General features: G+C 43.4%; 1 protein-coding gene across 2 annotated transcripts in view; it reads left to right on the plus strand.

Annotated features, from left to right (window-relative positions):
• ASXL2 (ASXL transcriptional regulator 2) overlaps positions 1-15,843 on the plus strand; it is a 131,873-nt gene extending 116,030 nt beyond the window's left edge. For both annotated transcript variants that reach the window (XM_040348220.1, XM_040348221.1), the window contains 3 exons: positions 9,785-9,890; positions 11,315-11,981; positions 12,896-15,843. In XM_040348220.1, coding sequence (XP_040204154.1) covers positions 9,785-9,890; positions 11,315-11,981; positions 12,896-15,061 — 2,939 coding nt within the window. In that variant the 3' untranslated portion in view covers positions 15,062-15,843. The remainder of the gene's footprint in view (positions 1-9,784; positions 9,891-11,314; positions 11,982-12,895) is intronic.
• Positions 15,844-19,718: the final 3,875 nt, after the last annotated feature.

A 19,718-nucleotide genomic window follows, 5' to 3' on the forward strand; every position in this document is an offset into this window, starting at 1 on the left:
AAGCGCTTTACTGTCCTAATGCAAAATCATAAAACACTTTACAATACAATAAATGGCTCTAGGATTTTTCAATGTGAGGTAAACCATTTGACTATTAGACCATTAGATTTGAATGCACATAAAGAAGTTATTTGCATGTCTCCATTTTGGTTTCCTAACATTAGAACTATACATTATTTTCTTACAGTGCATTGAAAAAGTATTCATACCCCTTGAAATTTTCCACATTTTGTCATGTTACAACCAAAAACATAAATGTATTTTATTGGGATTTTATGTGATGGATCAACACAAAGTGGCACATAATTGTGAAGTGGAAGGAAAATTATAAATAATTTAATTTATTTTTTACAAATCTGTGATAAGTATGGTGTGCATTTGTATTCAGCCCCCCGGAGTAAATACTTTGTAGAACCACCTTTTGCTGCAATTACAGCTGCAAGTCTTTTTGGGGATGTCTCTACCAGCTTTGCACATCTAGAGAGTGACATTTTTGCCCTCTCTTCTTTGCAAAATAACTCAAGGCCTGTCAGATTGGATGGAGAGCTTCTGAACAGATTCTCAATTGGATTTAGGTCTGGACTTTGACTGGGCCATTCTAACACATGAATATGCTTTGATCTAAACTAGGGTTGTCCCGATACCTATAACTAGTATCGGGACCAATACCGAGCATTTGCGTTGTACTTGTACGCGCACAAATGCTCCCGATGCCTTACCCGAGTCAGTGGCCAGAGAGGGCGGGCAGAGTCAATGGGCAGAGAGGGTGGGCGGAGTCGGTGGCCAGAGAGGGCGGGCAGAGTGGGTGACCGAAGTCAGCAGACGGAGTTGGTGTCCGGAGTCACGGACTGCAGTCCTCACCTGCAGTGAAACTTGGTAAGCTGGCAGGCGTGTAGGGCGCAGCCGTATCAGTATCGGTGACCGGTGCTGTCACATTTGATCGCTGTCAGCAGCTGAACTCCCCTACGCCCATCTTGGTACGCCCTGCACTCGGCTGCAGTAGTTCAGGCTGGGTGTAACAAGATGTCTGATGCTGCTTACTGCAGCCGAGTACAGGGTGTACCAAGATGGGCATCGCAGCATAGTTTTTTTTTAAATAAATCCTTTCCCTGTGTAATTTTTCGCAGCATTTCAGTGCCAGCCACCTGTCAGTGCACATAAGTGCCACCTATGAGTGCAATTAGTGCCCATAAGTGCCACCTATCAATGAAATCAGTGCTATCTATCATCGCCCACAAGTGCCACATATCAGTGCCATCTATCAGTGCCCATAAATGCCACCTATCAGTGCCAGCCACCTGTCAGTGCCACCTATCAGTTCCCATCTTTCAAACTGTAATTTGACATTGAAAATAAAGTATCGGTAATCGAAATCGGCGAGTACTTGGAAAAAAAAGTATCGTTACTTGTACTCGGTCTTAAAAAATCGGTATCGGGACAACCCTAATCTAAACCATCCCATTGTAGCTCTGGCTGTATGTTTAGGGTCGTTGTCCTGCTGGAAGGTGAACCTCTGCCCCAGTCGCAAGTCAAGTCTTTTGCAGACTAAAGCCCTGTACACACGATCAGTCCATCCAATGAGAACGGTCCGAAGGACCGTTGTCATCGGTTAACCGATGAAGCTGACTGATGGTCTGATGTGCCTACACAGCATCAGTTAAAAAAACGATCGAGTCCAACACGGTGACATAAAACACAACGGCGTGCAGAGAAAAATGAAGTTCAATGCTTCCAAGCATGCGTCGACTTGATTCTAAGCGTGCACGGATTTTTAACCAATGCTTTTGCGTACTAACCATCGGTTTTGACCTATCGGTTAGGCGTCCATCGGTTGAATTTTAAAGCAAGTTCTAAATTTTTGGACCGAAGGATAACTGACCGATGGGGCCCACACACGGTCGGTTTGGACCGATGAAAAGGTCCTTCAGTCCGTTTCCATCGGTTTTGACCAACCGTGTGTATGAGGCTTAACAGGTTTTCTTCTAAGATTGTCCATCTTCCCATCAACTCTGACCAGCTTCCCTGTCCCTGCTGAAGAAAAGCATCCCCACAACATGATGCTGCCACCACCATGTTTCACGGTGGGGATGGTGTGTTCAGGGTAATGTGCAGTGTTAAGTTTTCCACCACACACAGCGTTTTGCTTTTAGGCCAAAAAGTAAAATGTTGGTCTTATCTGACCAGAGACCCTTTTTCCACATGTTTTTGCTGTGTCCCCCACATGGCTTCACGCAAACTGCACAAGGACACATAAAAGGACTAAAAGCCACAGCATACCCATTTACACACATACACAATTATCTCTCTAAAATAAAAATGTTCCCATTTTATTCACGTTTAACACATGCATATCATTCTCTCACTTTCAACTCTCTTCAAAAGTCGCACATAAAAATGTGCCAAAATCACGCAAAAAAGATGCAGGAAGAACACTTAAAGACACTGCCGTCAGGTGTGAATGCAGCCTCAAAGTGAAGAATAATGAGAACTTTATTAACTGTACAGTTTCTAATTGCTGCAAACTGTAAATCTGGGGTTGGCAACCTGTAGATCATGATATACCAGTAGACAGGTGACTGGTAGATCGCGGTCTGGGCTTGCTGGCCCACCATTACAGAGCATCAGAGTGCAATGCACAGGGATTACTTGTAAAGTTGGAGCTGTAGTAGGGAGTAGGGAGCAAGAGCCGCATAAGCCAATGACTCCTCTATAGTGCCGGCTCCTGTCCCATATGGAGTGATACCAACTGCACTCCACCTCTTATCCCCGCTAGCGGTGCCCCGAGTGGTGCCAACAGCAGGAAAAAAGATCTTCAGGTCAGTGTGAAGCAATACACTGGGCATAATAGTGGTGCAGTTTTCCCACACCGCGGGTACAGTCCAGTGTCCCTGAAGCTTTCCTGGAGGGTTTCTGCACTTCTCCATAGACTTCTATTATATCCTGCTGTTTTGGTGCACTTTCTGAATGCAGGAGTTTTAGTGTGCTTTCAGAAAGTTCATCACACCTGCAGGATAGAATAGAAGTCTATAGCTAAGCGCAGCAACCCTCCAGGAAAGCCACAGGTACACTGCACAGGGCTTCACCACCCCACAGCTTTATGTGTAAATGAGCCCCAATGGTAGGGTTGCCACCTTTCCAGGATTCACAGTCCGGGTTTGAATCATGTGTCCGGGTTATTATTCAGACAGGAATGTAGCTCAGGAACAGGGCCTAAAAGGAGGGTGAGGGGGCACTAAGCACGCTGCATTTATATTCTCTTAGAGCACCCAAAGGTGACCCAGGTCTGTTACATTCCTATAATGTATACTAAAAAAAAAAAAATCTGTGTGCCGCTAAAGTGTTTGGCATGACCGCGCAATTGTCAGTTAAAGCGATGCATTGCCGTATCGCAAAAAATGGCCTGGTCATTAAGGGGGTAAATCCTTCCGGGCCTGAAGTGGTTAAGGTTGCTGTAAGGCTGATGTGAATTTACCATCGGCTCCATCTTGTGGTCAAATATGATATTGCAGGCAAAACAAGTTCATTTGGTATCCCTGCTGGAGACAGAACAACTAATTTCTCGGTTTTGGTTTTTTCTCATGTTTCAAAATTATATAGCTGTGGTGCCTGACCCTAAATTCTTTCCACAACTTAACATCAAAATTTCCCTTCATGCCTAGTGTTAATTTGTCTGTCACCCTTGATCCATCCTGCTCACATAGATAGCTGTTTCTCTATCTGTTCAACCACTTCAGGTTTTGCCCATTTTCTTACCAGGCCATTATTTGCAATACGGCACTGCATTGCTGTGACTGACAATTGCGCGGTCGTACGCCGCTGTACCCATATAAAATTGATGTCCTTTTTTTTCCACAAATAGAGCTTTCTTTTGGTGGTATTTGATCACCTCTGTGATTTAAATTTTTTGCTCTATAAACAAAAAAATAGCAGCCATTTTGAATAAAAAACAATATTCCTTAATTCTGCTAAAAACATTCCCAATAAAAATAAAAAATAAATCGAATTTATACATCAGTTTAGGTCCGGAAGCGGTTAATCTACATGATTCTTATGCCGCCTACACACGATCATTTTTCATCATGAAAAAAAAACGAAGTTTTTCCAACTTCATCATTAAAAACGACGTTGCCCACACACCATCGTTTTTTCAAAATGATGAACAAAGCTCGGTGACGTACAACACGTACGACGACACTCTAAAGGGGAAGTTCTATTCGCCTTTGGGCTGCTTTTAGCTGATTCCGTGTTAATAAAAGACGATTCGCACTTTTTTGTCTGTTACAGCGTGATGAATGTGCTTACTCCATTATGGTAGTTTTACCTGAACGAGCGCTCCCATCTCATAACTTGCTTCTGGGCATGCGCGGGTTTAAAACGTCGTTTTTGCCCACACACGATCATTTTTAACAACACGAAAAACTACATTTTAAAAAACGACGTGGAAAAATGCAGCATGTTCGAATTTTTTTTTTTTTTTTTTCGTTTTTCAGAAGCCGAAAAACGATGTGAAGCCCACACACGATCATTTTAAATTACGTTTTTAAAAACGTAGTTTTTTTTCATGCCGAAAAATGATTGTGTGTACGCGGCATAAGTCCCTGTGGACTTGCTAACCCTGTTACCCAATGTGGATCCCTGTCCACTTTTAACCATTTGTCTAGGGGCTCAGTATAAGCGGAACCACACCTTTGGTTCATATATTTTCTAGCGCTCTTCTTGCGCTGGCCATTTTTTAGACTTTATTGCCTTACCCAATTTAATGCCTATAATGACTGGTCAGTCTTTTTCTCTTCTCTACATATGCCTATACCCTCTTGCCTCTAAACTACTATTACAGCAGATGTGTACTTCCTATAACCTGTTAACAGCAATATTCTTCCCTTTCTTATCTGAAACACTCCGATGTAGACAGTGACGACATAACATATAACTATCAATCAATACAGTTTGAATAGCTCAAATGTAAGCAAAGGGCTTTTCTCAGCTGTCTGATTATCATAAATGCCCAGATCATCTCAAGCTCCTTGTTTTAGATTTTCAGGGTCACCTGTAAATTTCCTTCTGACTGGCTCGCCAACTGTTCTGGAAATTGAATAGATAGGCAACTCCTATCCTCATATTGATTAGTGGTTCCAAATTAATAATAACTACTACAATAGGGAATATACACTCAGCAAATAACTTCTGTTTATTCTATGCAATTGAAGTTTTTTATACATGTGATTACGTAGGTATCACATTTTTATTACAGTTGTACTTTTATGGTAACAAGGGGCGTAACATAAGCAGGCAAAATTTTAATCACAACTCGAAAAAATTTAACATGTAATCAAAACATTATTAGTGCAGTGTGCACAATGAGTGCAGTATTCAATACATACAAAGACAAAGCATACAAAATAGAATACAGTTATATACAGAAAAATTTAAGAAAACCCAAAGGGTTGGCGCTGCGCTAAAAATTTGTTATGATAAAAAATTGTGATAAGTGATGTTATGAACAAACAAAAAAGTATATAGCAGCTAGCACTAAAATGTGTACAACAAATTAACAAGCATAAATGTAAAAAGCAGTGCAGCGCTAATATAAGTGATAAATGCTTATATGCAATTAAGTAATAGCAGTGAAACCAAAAGAAAAAAATTGTTCTTTGAGAAGAGACCAAATAAGTAAAATAAATAAAATAAATATGTGATGGAAAAGACAGCAAAGTCCGTTTGGAAACCCAATTATAAAAAATGTGTCTCAATCAAGTGAAAAAGAGTCCTTAATTAGCAAAATGTGATGAGATCTTGATTGCTGTGAAAAAGGTGTTCACCCATGCAGTTTGTGAAAGGAAGATTGGCCGCTTACCAGAGGTAAAGACTGTTTTCCACCAGTCTTATGAAGCCTATGGGAAGTCTGGTCTCCCAATACCTTTTCTGCAAAGTTAAACCTCAGTAATCGCTCCGGATATCATAAATTGGAATAAAAGAAACTTTTCATAGTGCATACCGTTTAAACCAGATGTAGGATTTAATAAAAGTAATGCACTTACAGTTATGTTGCCAAAAAACTGTATATAAATGGACAAGGGAAAGAGAGAGCGCTTCAGCTGTAGTGTTCCGATGCTCCTCGCTACTCAATCTGCAACCACGGCCAGCGTTCAGGACGGAACGCAATGACGTCACGGCACCCAACAATTGTTTCGTCGCAAGGGGACTTCTACGGGGGATTAGCCGGAATGTATAATTATTTTACATAAGTATCTGCCTGTATTTCTCAGCATTGAAGACACCATTGATCCTGACCAGATCTCCAACAACATTTTGCAGAAATGCAGCCCCAAACTTGCAAGAAACCTTCACAATGCTTCACTGTTGCCTACAGACACTCATTATTGTACCGCTCTCCAGCCCTTCGCTAACAAAACTGCCCATCTAAATATTTCACATTTTGACTCATCAGTCCAGAGCACCTGCTGTCATTTTTCTTCACCCCAGTTCCTATGATTTTGTGGCAAGTTGAGTCGCTTAGCCTTGTTTCTATGTCTATGGATGGCTTTTTGGCCGCAATTCTTCTATGAAGACCACTTCTGAATGAATGAATGAATGACTTGTATGGCGCTACACATGCGAACTGAATCGCCTCTAGGCGCTTTTTGCAGCCCTTGTCTTCCTGGCTGGTGAGGTAATTTTTCCCCCGTAGGACCTTGACACGCTTGGGACACACAGTCGTACACACATATATACATATATACACTTCTGGGCAGACTTCTCTGGACAGTAGATGGGTGTACCTGGATCTCACTGGGTTCCACCAATTCTGTGCTGGTGGCACTGTTGGACATCCGATGTGGAAGGGAAGCATGATGCGTTTTTCATCTGCTGCATTAAGTTTCCTTGTCAGACCACTGCGTCTACTGTCCTCAACTTTGCCCGTTTCTTTGTGCTTCTTCAAAAGAGCTTGAACAGCACATCTTGAAACCCCAGTCTGCTTGGAAATCTTTGCCTGGGAGAGATCTTGCTGATGCAGTATAACTACCTTGCGTCTTGTTGCTGTGCTGTCTTGCCATGGTGTATGACCTGTGACATGAAACTGTTTCCACAATCTCGTCCTAGTAGCAGAGTTTGGCTGTTCCTCACCCAGTTTTAAGACTCCTACACAGCTGTACCTGTTTCAGTGCAAGTGTGAGAATTTATTTCTGGTTTGAAGCCAAAGGGTGGTCACAGCAAATATTGATTTGATTTAGATTTTTCTTCTATTCGCTCACTTTGCTTTTTGTAAATTGATATTTTTACTTTACAACATTTCTTTACAGCTGCCTAAAACTTTTCCACAGTACTGTAACCACAGTTTAGCACAATCGTATTGTATTATTTAGCTGCTGTTGACTATGTAACTACACTCACCGGCCACTTTATTAGGTACACCTTGCTAGTACCGGGTTGGACCCCCTTTTGCCTTCAGAACTTCCTTCTTTGTGGTATAGATTCAACAAGATGTTGGAAACATTCCTCAGAGATTTTGGTCTATAGTGACATGATGGCATCACGTAGTTGCTGCAGATTTGTCGGCTGCTCGTCATTTATCAATTCTCCCATTCCACCACATACCAAATGTGCTCTATTGGATTGTGATCTGGTGACTGTGGAGGCCATTGGAGTTCAGTGACCTCATTGTCATGTTAAAGAAACCAGTGGTGAGATGATCTTTGTGACATGGTGCATTATCCTGCTGGAAGGAGCCATCAGAAGATGGGGACACTGTAGTCTTAAAGGGATGGACATGGTCAGCAAGAATACTAGTAATAGGCCGTGGCATTTAAACGATGCTCAAGGGGCCCAAAGTGTGCCAAGGAAATATCCCCCACACCATTACACCACCACCAGCCTAAACCGTTGATTCAAGTCAGGATAAATCCATGCTTTCATGTTTATGCCAAATTCTGACCCGACCATCTGAATATCGCAGCCAAATATCATCAGACCAGGCAATGTTTTTTTCCAATCTTCTATTGTCCAATTTTGGTGAGCCTGTGTGAATTGTAGTCTCATTTTCCTGTTCTTAGCTGACAGGAGTGGCTCCTGGTGTGGTCTTCTGCTGCTGTAGCCCATCTGATTCAAGATTCGATGTGTTGTGCGGTCAGAGATGGTATTCTGCATACCTTGGTTGTAACCAGTGGTTATTTGAGTTACTGTTGCCTTTCTGTCATCTGGAACCTGGTCTGCCCATTCTCCTCTGACATCAACAAGGCATTTTCATCCACACAACTGCCGCTCGCTGGATATTTTCTCTTTTTCGGACCATTCTCTGTAAACTCTAGAGATGGTTGTGCGTGAAAATCCCAGTAGATCAGCAGTTTTTAGACCAGCCCGTCTGGCACCAACAACCATGCCACGTTCAAAGTCACTTAAATCCCCTTTCTTTCCCATTCTGATTCTCGGTTTGAACCTCATAAAGTCGTCTTCATCACGTCTAGATGACTAAATGTATTGAGTTGCTGCCATGTGATTGGCTGATAACAATTTGTGTTACAGGTGTACCTAATAAAGTGGCCGGTGAGTGTTTGTTACTATGTAACAAGATTGTACATTGTATCTGTTAGTGTAAAGCAGTGTATACATAGCCCAAAGTTTGTCAGGTTTAGCAGGAAGCGGCCAAATTTCAGTATGTGCGTACCGCTTTCTGTACAACAGAAGCCAGTCTAACCACCAGCTTCTGTCTAATGGTCCTGCTGGAAAACCAGCATTTGATCAGCGCATGCAGCCAATGGCTGCAGTGCTGATCTGTGTATCGCCACCCTTTTTTTTTTTTTTTTTTTGGGGGGGGCCGTCCGCTGTAAACCATCTCCTGTTGACAGTTCTTTGTGCCATAGTTTGTCACCATATTGAAGACGCACACAGGGGCAGATCCACAGAAGAATTACGCCGGCGTATCTATTGATACGCCGCGTAATTTCAAATTGCCTGCGTCATATTTTTGTTTTGTATCTACAAACAAGATACGACTGCATCTGGGCTCGATCCGACAGGCGTACGTCTTAATATGCCGTCGGATCGTAGGTGCATTTTTTCGCCGGCCGCTAGGTGGCGTTTCCATCGAATTCTGCGCCGAGTATGCAAATTAGCTAGATACGGCGATCCACGAACGTATGTCCGGCCGGCGCATTTTTTTACGTCGTTTGCGTTCGGCTTTTTCCGGCGTATAGTTATAGCTGCTATAATGAGGCGTACTCAATGTTAAGTATGGCCGTCGTTCCCGCGTCCAATTTTGAATTTTTTATGTCGTTTGCGAATAGGGATTTGCGTAGAATGACGTCTCCGTCGTAAGCATTGGCTTGTTCCGGTTTCATTTCGAGCATGCGCACTGGGATACCCCCACGGACGGCGCATGCGCAGTTAAAAAAAAACGTCATTTACGTCGGGTCACAACGTATTTACATAAAACACGCCCCCATCACAACGATTTGAATTGCGCGCCCTTACGCTGCCAAAGATACACTACGCCGACGTAACTTACGGCGCGGATTCTTTGAGGATTCGAAAAAAAAAGTAAGTTACGGCGGCGTAGTGTATCTTAGATACGCTAAGCACGGCGTAATAATTCGCCGCTGTACGTGGATCTGCCCCACAGTTTTTAGATTTGACGTGTTTGATATCTATATACTTAACACAATCTGAACTTTTATATGATTATAATATGTTTGTGCCCACTAAAATACATTTTAGATATTTGTTACTGAAAGTTTAGGTTTGCTAAACAGTTGTGCAAAAGAACTAAAATGTATTTTTCCTTCAACAGGTGAGTTCACACCAGAGATGCAGCTGCGAATCCGCCAGGAGATTGAGAAGGAGAAGAAGGTGGAGGCATGGAAGGAGCAGTTTTATGAGAACTACTACGGAGAGAAGTAAGTTAGCAACCTCCTTATGTACAGCCTACATTAGACTCTGGTTAAACTCTGGTTCAGCGTGCACTTCTTACATTCTGTGTGTGTTTTACCCTAAAGGAGAAGTATGGCAAAAGCTCATACTTCTCTTCTGGGTCACAGGAGTGCACTTCCTTCTACAATACTGTGACCCAGATTCAGCCGACAACGGGTTAAAGTCTGCTGTCAGCTGACGTCACAGAGCTGGTCCAGACTCTGGAGGGATCCTGACAATAATTTTGGGATCTGCCCAGATGCATGGACCGTCAGCTGGCTCAGCCTCACGGCTCGCCGATGAGAGCCTGAGCCAGCTGCTCCTGCCTTTGCACAGCCCAAAGTTCCAGTGAGCACTGGAAAGGCTGAGCACAGAGCGGTGACTGACAGTCACTGCTCTGTGCTGAGATTGGACCCAAGAACTGAGCAATCAGTGGTGTTCGATCGCTCAGTTCTCAGTGTAGAGGTAGCAGAAGGCAGATGCAGCAACCTGGCAATAATCTTGGGATCTGCCCAGATGCATGGACCGGGAGCTGGCTCAGCCTCTCGGCTCGCCGATGAGAGCCCGAGCCAGCTGATCGTGCCCCTGCACAGCCCAGCGCTCTAGTAAGTGCTGGAAAGGCAGAGCACAGAGCGGTGACAGCAAGGCTGGGGAAGAAAGGGCTGGATTAATCTGGACGCCTTCCACCCAAGAAATCAGGCACTCTGTATCTGACTTACTGCAACTTCTAGTGCACATTGGGAGAAGCTCACAGTGTGCAGTGAAATCAGCGTAAGCCATTTCAGTACAAAAGAGGAGTCTGTACACCTGTACAAGACTGAAAAGTAGGCTGGGGTCAGATTTAATGTAAAGACATATATAGGCGCTTATACCAGTTGTGATTAAAAATATACTTGCTTTTTAAACACAGCTTGATTTTTTATTAAAGGAGAAGTATAGCCAAAGCTTTAATGGCTATACTTCTGTGGACCACAGGATTTCAGTTCGTTCTGCACTCCTGTGACCTGTTTTCAGCCGACAGCCAGCTAAAGCCTGTTGTCGGCTGAAGTCACTCAGAGGATGCAGACTGTGAACTCATCCCGACCACATGGTTGGGATTCGCCTATCAGCCTGGACTGGCACCAAGAGTTTAAGCCAGCCCCTCCCGCGCCCTACACAGCTTAGTGCTTCAGTGAGCGCTGGAGCAGAGAGCCGCTGACTGACTCTCTGCTGAGCGCGGTGGGGAGAACTGATCAATCAGCTGTGTTTGAGCACTCAGTTCTCACTGCGGAGGCAGCAGGGAACAGATACAGCAGATTAATGCTGCATCCACCTAGGTAAGTATACTTTTTTTTTTTTACAAAGCCCATACTTCTCTTTTAAATATATGTCGGAACTGATTTTTGATCTATCTTCTTTATTTGTCTTTTAGTTCTGGCCTAACTATGGAGGAATTTAGTGATATGACAGCTGAAGATGATGACATCAAAGCACAAATGTTTCCATCTGTAGAGCACATTGAGGCCAAACCTGAGAGGAAATCACTAGATGATCTTTCAACCGTGAAGGCGGAAAATGACCAGGAGAGTCCCCTGAAATCTCACTTATCTGAAATTACAGAAGCCATACCACCACCTGATAATCCTGACACTGGTACCCCTGTCAAAGCCGACTCCATAAAAGACTTGGAGATGGCCGAAGAGAACAAACTGGATGGTTCTGTTGAGAAAATGACCCAAACTACAGACACAACCTGTGAATCTATAGACACAGAGTCAACAAGCCATACCTGTGTGACCCCCAGTGAACCAAAGAGCCCAGCTGTTGTTCAGTTGCCCACAACGCCTACAAATACAGAGAGCCTTCCCCAAGACTCGAGTGGAGCCGATACCCCAGAGGAGTCACCAGAGAAGGAGGAGGCCAGCCCCATCAGTGGGACCAAGAGAAGGCTGGATATTGATGAAAGCAGTTTGGGCAGTCCTGAGAAGAGCCCACGTTTGATGACACCTAGCCAATCTCCGCAGCCATTTCGTGCCTTATGTAAGCCCCATACAGAGACAGCACAGCAGACCGCAGAGCAGAAGGTCCCACCTCTCAAGGTAATAGTAATGTTATTAGAGTGGACTCTTAGTAACTGAAAGCCTCAATACACTGGAGGCCTTGCGTGTTTCGTCCTACACTACGTCTTCTGAGGGATGTCCGCCTAATTCAAATGTGGATGATGTGGGCGTGTTTTATTTAAATTCACTGTGACCCCACGTATTTGACGTATTTTACGAACCGTGCATGCGCCGTTCGTGAAAAAATCCCAGTGCGCATGCTTGAAATTACGCCGCAAGTCGTCATTGCTTTAGACGTGAACGTAACTTACGTACAGCGAACGACTTACGCAAACGACTTAAAATTTTGAAAACTTGACGCGGGAACGACGTCCATACTTAACATTGGCTACGCCTCATATAGCAGGGGTAACTTTACGCCGAAAAAAGCCTAACGTAAACGACGTAAAAAAATGCGCCGGGCGGACGTACGTTTCTGAATCGGTGTATCTACCTAATTAGCATATTCATCACGTAAATATACGGAAGCGCCACCTAGCGGCCAGCGTAAATATGCAGCCTAAGATACAACGATGTAAGACACTTACGCCGGATCTTAGGGAAATCTATGCGTAACTGATTCTATGAATCAGTCGCATAGTTATGACCCCGCACACTCAGAGATACGACGGCGTATCTCCTTTCTGAATCCGGGCCACAGAGCTTTGTTAAGGATTTATTCACTGGTGCATAGACTCTTTAAATGTTTATTTCATTTTATTCATTGGCAGTTTATACATTAAATTATATCTCCCACATTGATGTATTTATTTGATGCATTGTTTGAGGTTTACAATAAATGTGGCATGATTTTGTAATTATAGTGAACGGTTATTACATTGCATTGGATGTGAATGTACTATATGTTAATTCTGTAAATCATTTATTTGTATACATTTTTATCTCTCCTTTAGATTCCCAAGTCATGGATCACTCAAAAGCCATTTCTTGCCAGCCAGGTCTCTCACAGGGTTCCCTATACAGCCACCGGCAACAGTCCAGGCAGAACAGGGGCCCGTACTCTGGCCGATATCAAGGCTAAAGCCCAGCTGGCCCGAGCAAAGAGAGCAGCAGCTGCAGCTGCCCATGGAGGTTCCATCCCTGGACCAGGCCCTGGGGGAGGAGCAGTGCCAGGAGGTGACATCGATGAGAGCAGGAAGAGAATACTGGACTTGGGAAGTACTGGAAGCGGGAGAAGTGAAAGGGGAACTTCAGCCCCTCAACCAGCTAGTCAAAACCAAGGCCAAGTCAAGGTTACGGGGCAGGCACCGGCTTACGGTGCAACAAGAGCACAGCTACTGCAAAAACCCTGTATACAACCCAGAATCTCAGCTACTACTTCCTTTGGAAGCACAAGATTCTTCCTGACCTCAGAGCGTGACATTGTCACCACCATCAGAAATCAAAACCCATTCTCTGTAACAGTAGATAAAAATATGATAGTTCCTGGGGCTTCAGGATTGGGAACCCTGGCCCACCATTGCGAACATATCAAAGCTGAAAGTACAAAGGGAATGTTGGCTGATAGGTCAGATCTGAAAATACCTGCCACAAAACTTTCTTCAGATTCACAGTTAGCCTCAGTAGCTTCCCCTGTCTCATTTACAGCAAACCCTTCTTCAAAGTTGAGGACCTCTTTACCAGCTCAAGGGAATGACAAAACATTACTTAGACAGTCCTCCGACATCAGTGCAAAATCTCTGCGGTTAGCCACTTGTAGTGGACAGTCAACCAGGTCAAGCGCCAGCATTCCTGCAAATAACCCACTTGTAACTCAACTTCTCCAAGGAAAGAACGTTCCTTTAGACCAGATCTTGCCAAGACCAATAACAAAAGTTGAAATGAAGACTGTATCCTTATCATCATCTGATAAACCACCCAGTGCAAGTACGGTGCAAGCAGGGGAGTCTTGTAGGAAGGAAGGCATGGATAAAACATCTCATACAGCTGCCCAACAGCTGGAGAGATTCTTATGCCATAATCGACAACACCCATCTGGCCAAAGAATATTGGAACTCTTTTCGGGAAAGAACCTAAGCAATCCAAGTAACAATTCAGTGCAAGGTTCTGTGGCCAGCAATGCAAACCAGGAACAAATTTTACAGTTTCTGGTCAAGAAGGTATGGCAAGAGAATTCAGTGAATGCATCCAGTCCACCTCAAATGAATGACAGCGCCTCTCAGAAGGAGAATATCTCCCAGAGGTTCATGCTCGGTTTCACCGGGAGACGGGCATCAAAACCAGCCATGTCTGGTCACTACTTACTCAACCTCTCAACATATGGAAGAGCTCCAGAGCCCTTTAGAAGAACACAATTTGGTAGCAGCGAGGCAGAAACTTGTTTAAATTATTCTGATTGCTTAGGCAATGCGAATGATGAAACAGAGTCTGTTACAGACAGCAGCGAGGAGGACATAGAGTCTGAAGAAAGCATGAGTGAATGTGCAACTTCAGCTGTTAGAGTGGAGTCTGGTAACCAAGGTTCCTCATTAAAATCACAAAATCTCTGTAACAAAAACACAAAAGTTGAACGGTTTCAAACTGAAGACTTGAAGGAGAAAGTTCAGATCATCACCAAAGACAACATCTACAGTGGTGTAAACATAGCCAGAGATTTGGCCAATGTTTTTGGTGTTCGGTTAAAGCAGAACACTTCGGACGTGTTTGGAATGCATGCGACATCGGTTGGACTCCCGCATCATCATCCAGAGCTGGGCCAAACATCCAGGACTAATGGAAATTCTGCAGGTCTTCTCGGATCGGGTTATGGAGGTACAGATGGTCTACACAGATCTTCTCTTCCCACAGGTGGAGATTTCACTTCGTCCAACGCAGACAACATTGTTTCTTTCTCTGTGACCGTGACAACCATCCCATCCAGTCGCAGCGGGAATCCCGGTTGTCCCGATCAGCCCATTTCTGTCCAGGCTTACACCGATGATAACGGTATGGAGTTGTCCCCCTCCAAATGCTACTGTCGGCTGAAGGCCATGATCATGTGCAAGGGCTGTGGAGCGTTTTGCCACGATGATTGCATCGGTCCCTCCAAACTCTGTGTTTCTTGCTTGGTGGTCCGATGACCTTTAGAAATGGTCGGTTTCAAAGTACTTTGTTGGCCATCCTTGGCCAAAATGTTTTTTAAAAAAAAGCATAGTATCTCCATATTTTAATGACAAGGGGTTGTAGGGGTCAGCTGTGTCTGCTATAACCCTCGACCTCAGAAGGAAAAAAAAGTAACCTTTTTAAATACTTTGGATTTTGACAAAAGATCTTGGCGGGTACGTTTCAGGGTTCTGTACGACCCTGATCAATCACGACATAAGTTTGCACTTATTGTAAATAGCACACAAGGGAGTGTTGAAGACATTCATTGTTTTTTTTTACTAGTTTTAATATTCGTTTTCCAAAGAATGAAAAAAAAAAAAAGCAATATCCCTTCTCCCCCAAATTCCCCCTTTTATCATCTTCCTTGTTTTAGATTGTGCACTATACAAAATACTGGACCCCCCCCCCCCCTATTTAAGCAATAATGTTAAACTACCTATGAATGTTCAGAAGTATATATAGAGTTCTATATGGCTGTCAAGACCATATGGTTGTGTTTTTTTAAGAAATGAAGTTTAATGATTTGCAACCACCAAACAACATGGAGTTCAGTTCACATGGGAAGACTTTCTTATGGGTATATTTGTCAAGATTTTTTTTCACCCAATTTTTAACCAAAATGTACTCTTTTCCTAATTGAATCTTATGCAACAATTTGTAAATCTTGGGTGAAGACATTGAAAAATAGACCCTTTAGCATCAATCATGGGGCATTGTAGTGGTGGGTCATAAGGCTATTAAAGTGTTACTAAACCCACAACAGTAAAATCAGTGTGTGTATGCAGTAAAGAATGCTTGTTCTACTCACTGTGGAACCTAATGGGTTAATCCTCCGCATTGTGTAAAAAGGCTGTTTGCTCCTGTCTCATCTGATCCTCCCCTTCTTCCACAGTTCCCCAAACTATCTCCCAATAGAACAGAGCCTTGGGGGCACTCTGCACATGCTCAGTTTGATGCGTATTGCTAGAGAGGTTTTTTGTTTTTTCTTCATGGGAGGGTGCATGTGATCAGCACAGGACCAATCAACACTGTCCAGACAGAGAGTCAGGGGTCCTGCAGCTACTTAGGACAGTCAGAGTAGAGTGAAAACTCCTCCTACAAGCTTTAACCAGACACTGATAGAAGTCACAAGGCTGCTATATACTGCTGATAACAAAAGGTAGCTGTTTATTATTACTAATTTCCAGGTTCTGTGTACTGTGGGAGACCGTATATTGTGAATGCAGGGTCCTGGGTTTAGTAACACTTTAAGTCTTTCTGAACACCTTGTATATACAGTGAAAAACAGGGTAGTCTGAGCACCATGTTGACAATGGGTACAGTTAAGCAAGGTTCGCATTCTGAACACAATCCCTCTGATTTCAAGGCCAACTTGAGTTTAACACCAGTATAGAGTTGTGACCTGCCAAGCCGTTATTGAATGTTGAAACCACTTAGCAAGTAAGAGCGGGTGTATTTACTAAGCCCTTACTGCGAAGTCCGTTCGAAGCTAAACTTAGTGTAACTTTTGCAATCTGAAGTAGTCTAAGCTCACATTATGGAGCAGCCAGACATGAACTTGTCCTCACATGGAGATATCGGTCTGCAAAGACCACTATAGCACTTTTGTTGGACATTGAGGCACGTTCGTGTGTGTGGGTACAGTACAATAGACTGAGTCATCCAAACTTGCATTGTAAAATGGTAACAAATAATGACTGTCGTGGCATTACCGTTATAGCAAGATGGCCAGTCAATGCACTAGGTGTTCACCAATGTTTGGTGCCCATTGACAGGTAACATGCAGGGTTAAGAGCTGGTTCACACCATAAATCGCCGGGAACGTGTTGTACGTTCCTGGAAGATTCACTTGCGATCCAGGTACAGTTTGATTTTTAGCTCATTAATTTGAATGGGCTGAAATCACGACAGACCACACCAAAAGTAGTGCATGCACTACTTTACAAAAGCAACCGGATCGCATGGTACTACATTGCGTTTTGACCGCGGTGCACTGCATTCTGGTGTAAGCTGGCCCTAAATTGATTTAAATTGCCTACAGTTGTTGGAGTTGATCTCTTGGTGCCTCAATTAAGTAAAAAGACTCTATCAGCCAGACTGCAAGCTTTTGACCAATAGAGTGCTGCTCCCTACCCTGTCCCTCCCCAAAACACGCACACATTTTGTGACGTTCACAGTACAGTTGTAGATAATAAGCAAGCATTGCTGTGTACAAGTTAGAGTGATCTTTAATTGGCTGGAATTTAGCTTAAACCCTTTCTGCCCATTTACTAGCTTTTTGACCCTCTTGGCATTTTAGGCCTTTTTAGCCGTGCTGGGACACGGCTGTCCAATCGGGACCATCGGCTGTGTCCATGTAGCCACTACGACCCAATAGGCATGACTGGGACTACCTACTCACAGATGCATGGAACACCTGTGGAACAACTGCATCCAGCGTGGGCAAAGACAGGCTTTCACACAGATGTATGCTTGGATATGCCCGTGTGAACAAGACCTTAGGAATGACAAAGGGCTTAAAGGGTCAGTCCATTCAAAACTATATGTATCCACTCCACACAAATGTAATAACCTTGACCAAGGAATCTAGTACTCACTGCTAAGCTTTCCGTGAAATTCTTAAAGTGGTTGTAAACCTCAGACATTAAATATGAAGAAAGCAAAGTCCTATATAGTGCGTACTTGTCTCAATCCAGAGCACTAAGTGTAATTTCTGTCTGCTGCTTCGTTCCTCTGCTATCAGCATGAAGTACTTCTGAAGCCTCGTACACATGACCGAGAAACTCGACGGGCGAAACACATCGTTTTCCTCGTCAAGTTCCTTGTTAGGCTGTTGAGGAACTCGACAAGCCAATTTTCTCCATTCCCATCAAGGAAATAGAGAACATGCTCTCTTTTTGGCTCGTCGAGTTTCTCGACAGTTTCCTCGACGAAAATGTACACACGACCGGTTTCCTCGGCAAAAAAATTTCTCCCAGCAAGTTTCTTGCTGTTTTTGCTGAGAAACTCAGTCGTGTGTACGAGGCCTAACAAGTTTTCCTGACACCAAAAGAAAAATGGTGATAGGGTAGGCATCTCGAAGGGGGTTTGGCCCTTCCCTCCAATCAGCTCTCAGCGAGCCCTGCAGATTGTAACTTCAACTCTTCGCCCAATTTTTTCTAACAGCTCAGACAAGCTTTATAAAGTCGGCACTTTAAACAGATATAGAGAATAGAATACTGCAAATAAAGAGGTGCAACTTATGTAGGAGGATTTGTTCCAACTCTGTGTATCACCTGAGGCCAGTCACTTCACTGGGTATATGGAAGGGTTTACAATCACTTTAAACCACTTGATGGCTTCTTATATCTCTTGTGAACATGATTAGTGAGACCTCTGACTTCCCAGGTCTACACACGGTCTCTGTCTGTTATGAGGGCTTCTCATTCTACCAGATCAATGTTTTTTTAATTTGTTTTATATTAAGATGGATTTTTAAAACTTGTTTTATATTAGGAAAGATGTGAAAGGATGGGTCAAAAAACACAAAGGTAAGTGGCAACACCGAAATCTACCAGGTGGACTAAACGGAGTTGAGTCATACATGGCATGGTGGGGCAGTAGATTGTTGGAGTGTCCAAGACATAAGAAGCCAAGTGCAGGCTTAGTACACCTATAATTAAAATGTTACTTTGGGTGAATTGAACTGTTTTGACTCCATAATGCCTCCAGAGATTGGTAGAACTGGGAACTCCAAAGGTGATCCTGCTGAAGACCACATAATAAAATTCTCAGAGGGTGGACTGACCATGTAATGCAGAAGATGTGGTATGCTCTGTCCAAGATGAGCATTCTGAGACCATGTTACAGGTCGTATGTGACCATGTGACGTATGTATTATTAGCCGTATGCAATATGGCTGTCGTTTTGTTGCCTTTGAAAACCACTTGATCACTGTGCGATAAAAAGCCATAGTACTTTCCAGCAGAGAGATAACTGCTGGGTCAGGGCAGTTTGGGGTTCATATAGCCATGCTTCCAACTGTCCCAGCTTCCAACTGTCAGGCCTGTTTTTTATTAGTTTCAAACAAAATGAGAGCTCTACTAGAACCACATTTGTGACTTGGAGATGGTCTGACCACTTCTTTAGTACAATTCACTTATTTTTCTCTATCGTTCATTAAAAGGACACAGCTTAATTTCTCACAGATGGGTTTGATGCCACCACCTTCTGGAGCAAGGACGCTAGTGCAACCTAAACTAAAAAGCACACCTAAGGGGCAGCCCGTCTGGTGGTGGCTTCTAGTGCCCAACAGCTTCCTATTAGTTTGGCCTAAGCTGGTACTGGAGGGGTCCAGTAATGTTCCCCCTAGCATCTCCATAAGTATTCTTTAAGGAATCTGCCCCTGGAAATTTCTACTGCTTAAAGTGCTACAGTAGTTTGAATGTTCTCTGTAGGGCCAGATACCAAGTTCACTGTCGATTTAATCATCTTTTGGGAAAAAAAGTAATTTAGGGCAATTAGATCAAATTAATTGCCAAATAACATCTTAAACATGACCGGTCCTCTTTACCTAACTTTAGTTTGTACCAATATTCTTAAAATTGTAAGAAAAGGTTGGCACTTTACAAAGTATTCCTGAATTTTTTTACC

This window comes from Rana temporaria, chromosome 4 (assembly GCF_905171775.1).
Source record: "Rana temporaria chromosome 4, aRanTem1.1, whole genome shotgun sequence".
NCBI classification, from domain to species: Eukaryota; Metazoa; Chordata; class Amphibia; order Anura; family Ranidae; genus Rana; species Rana temporaria.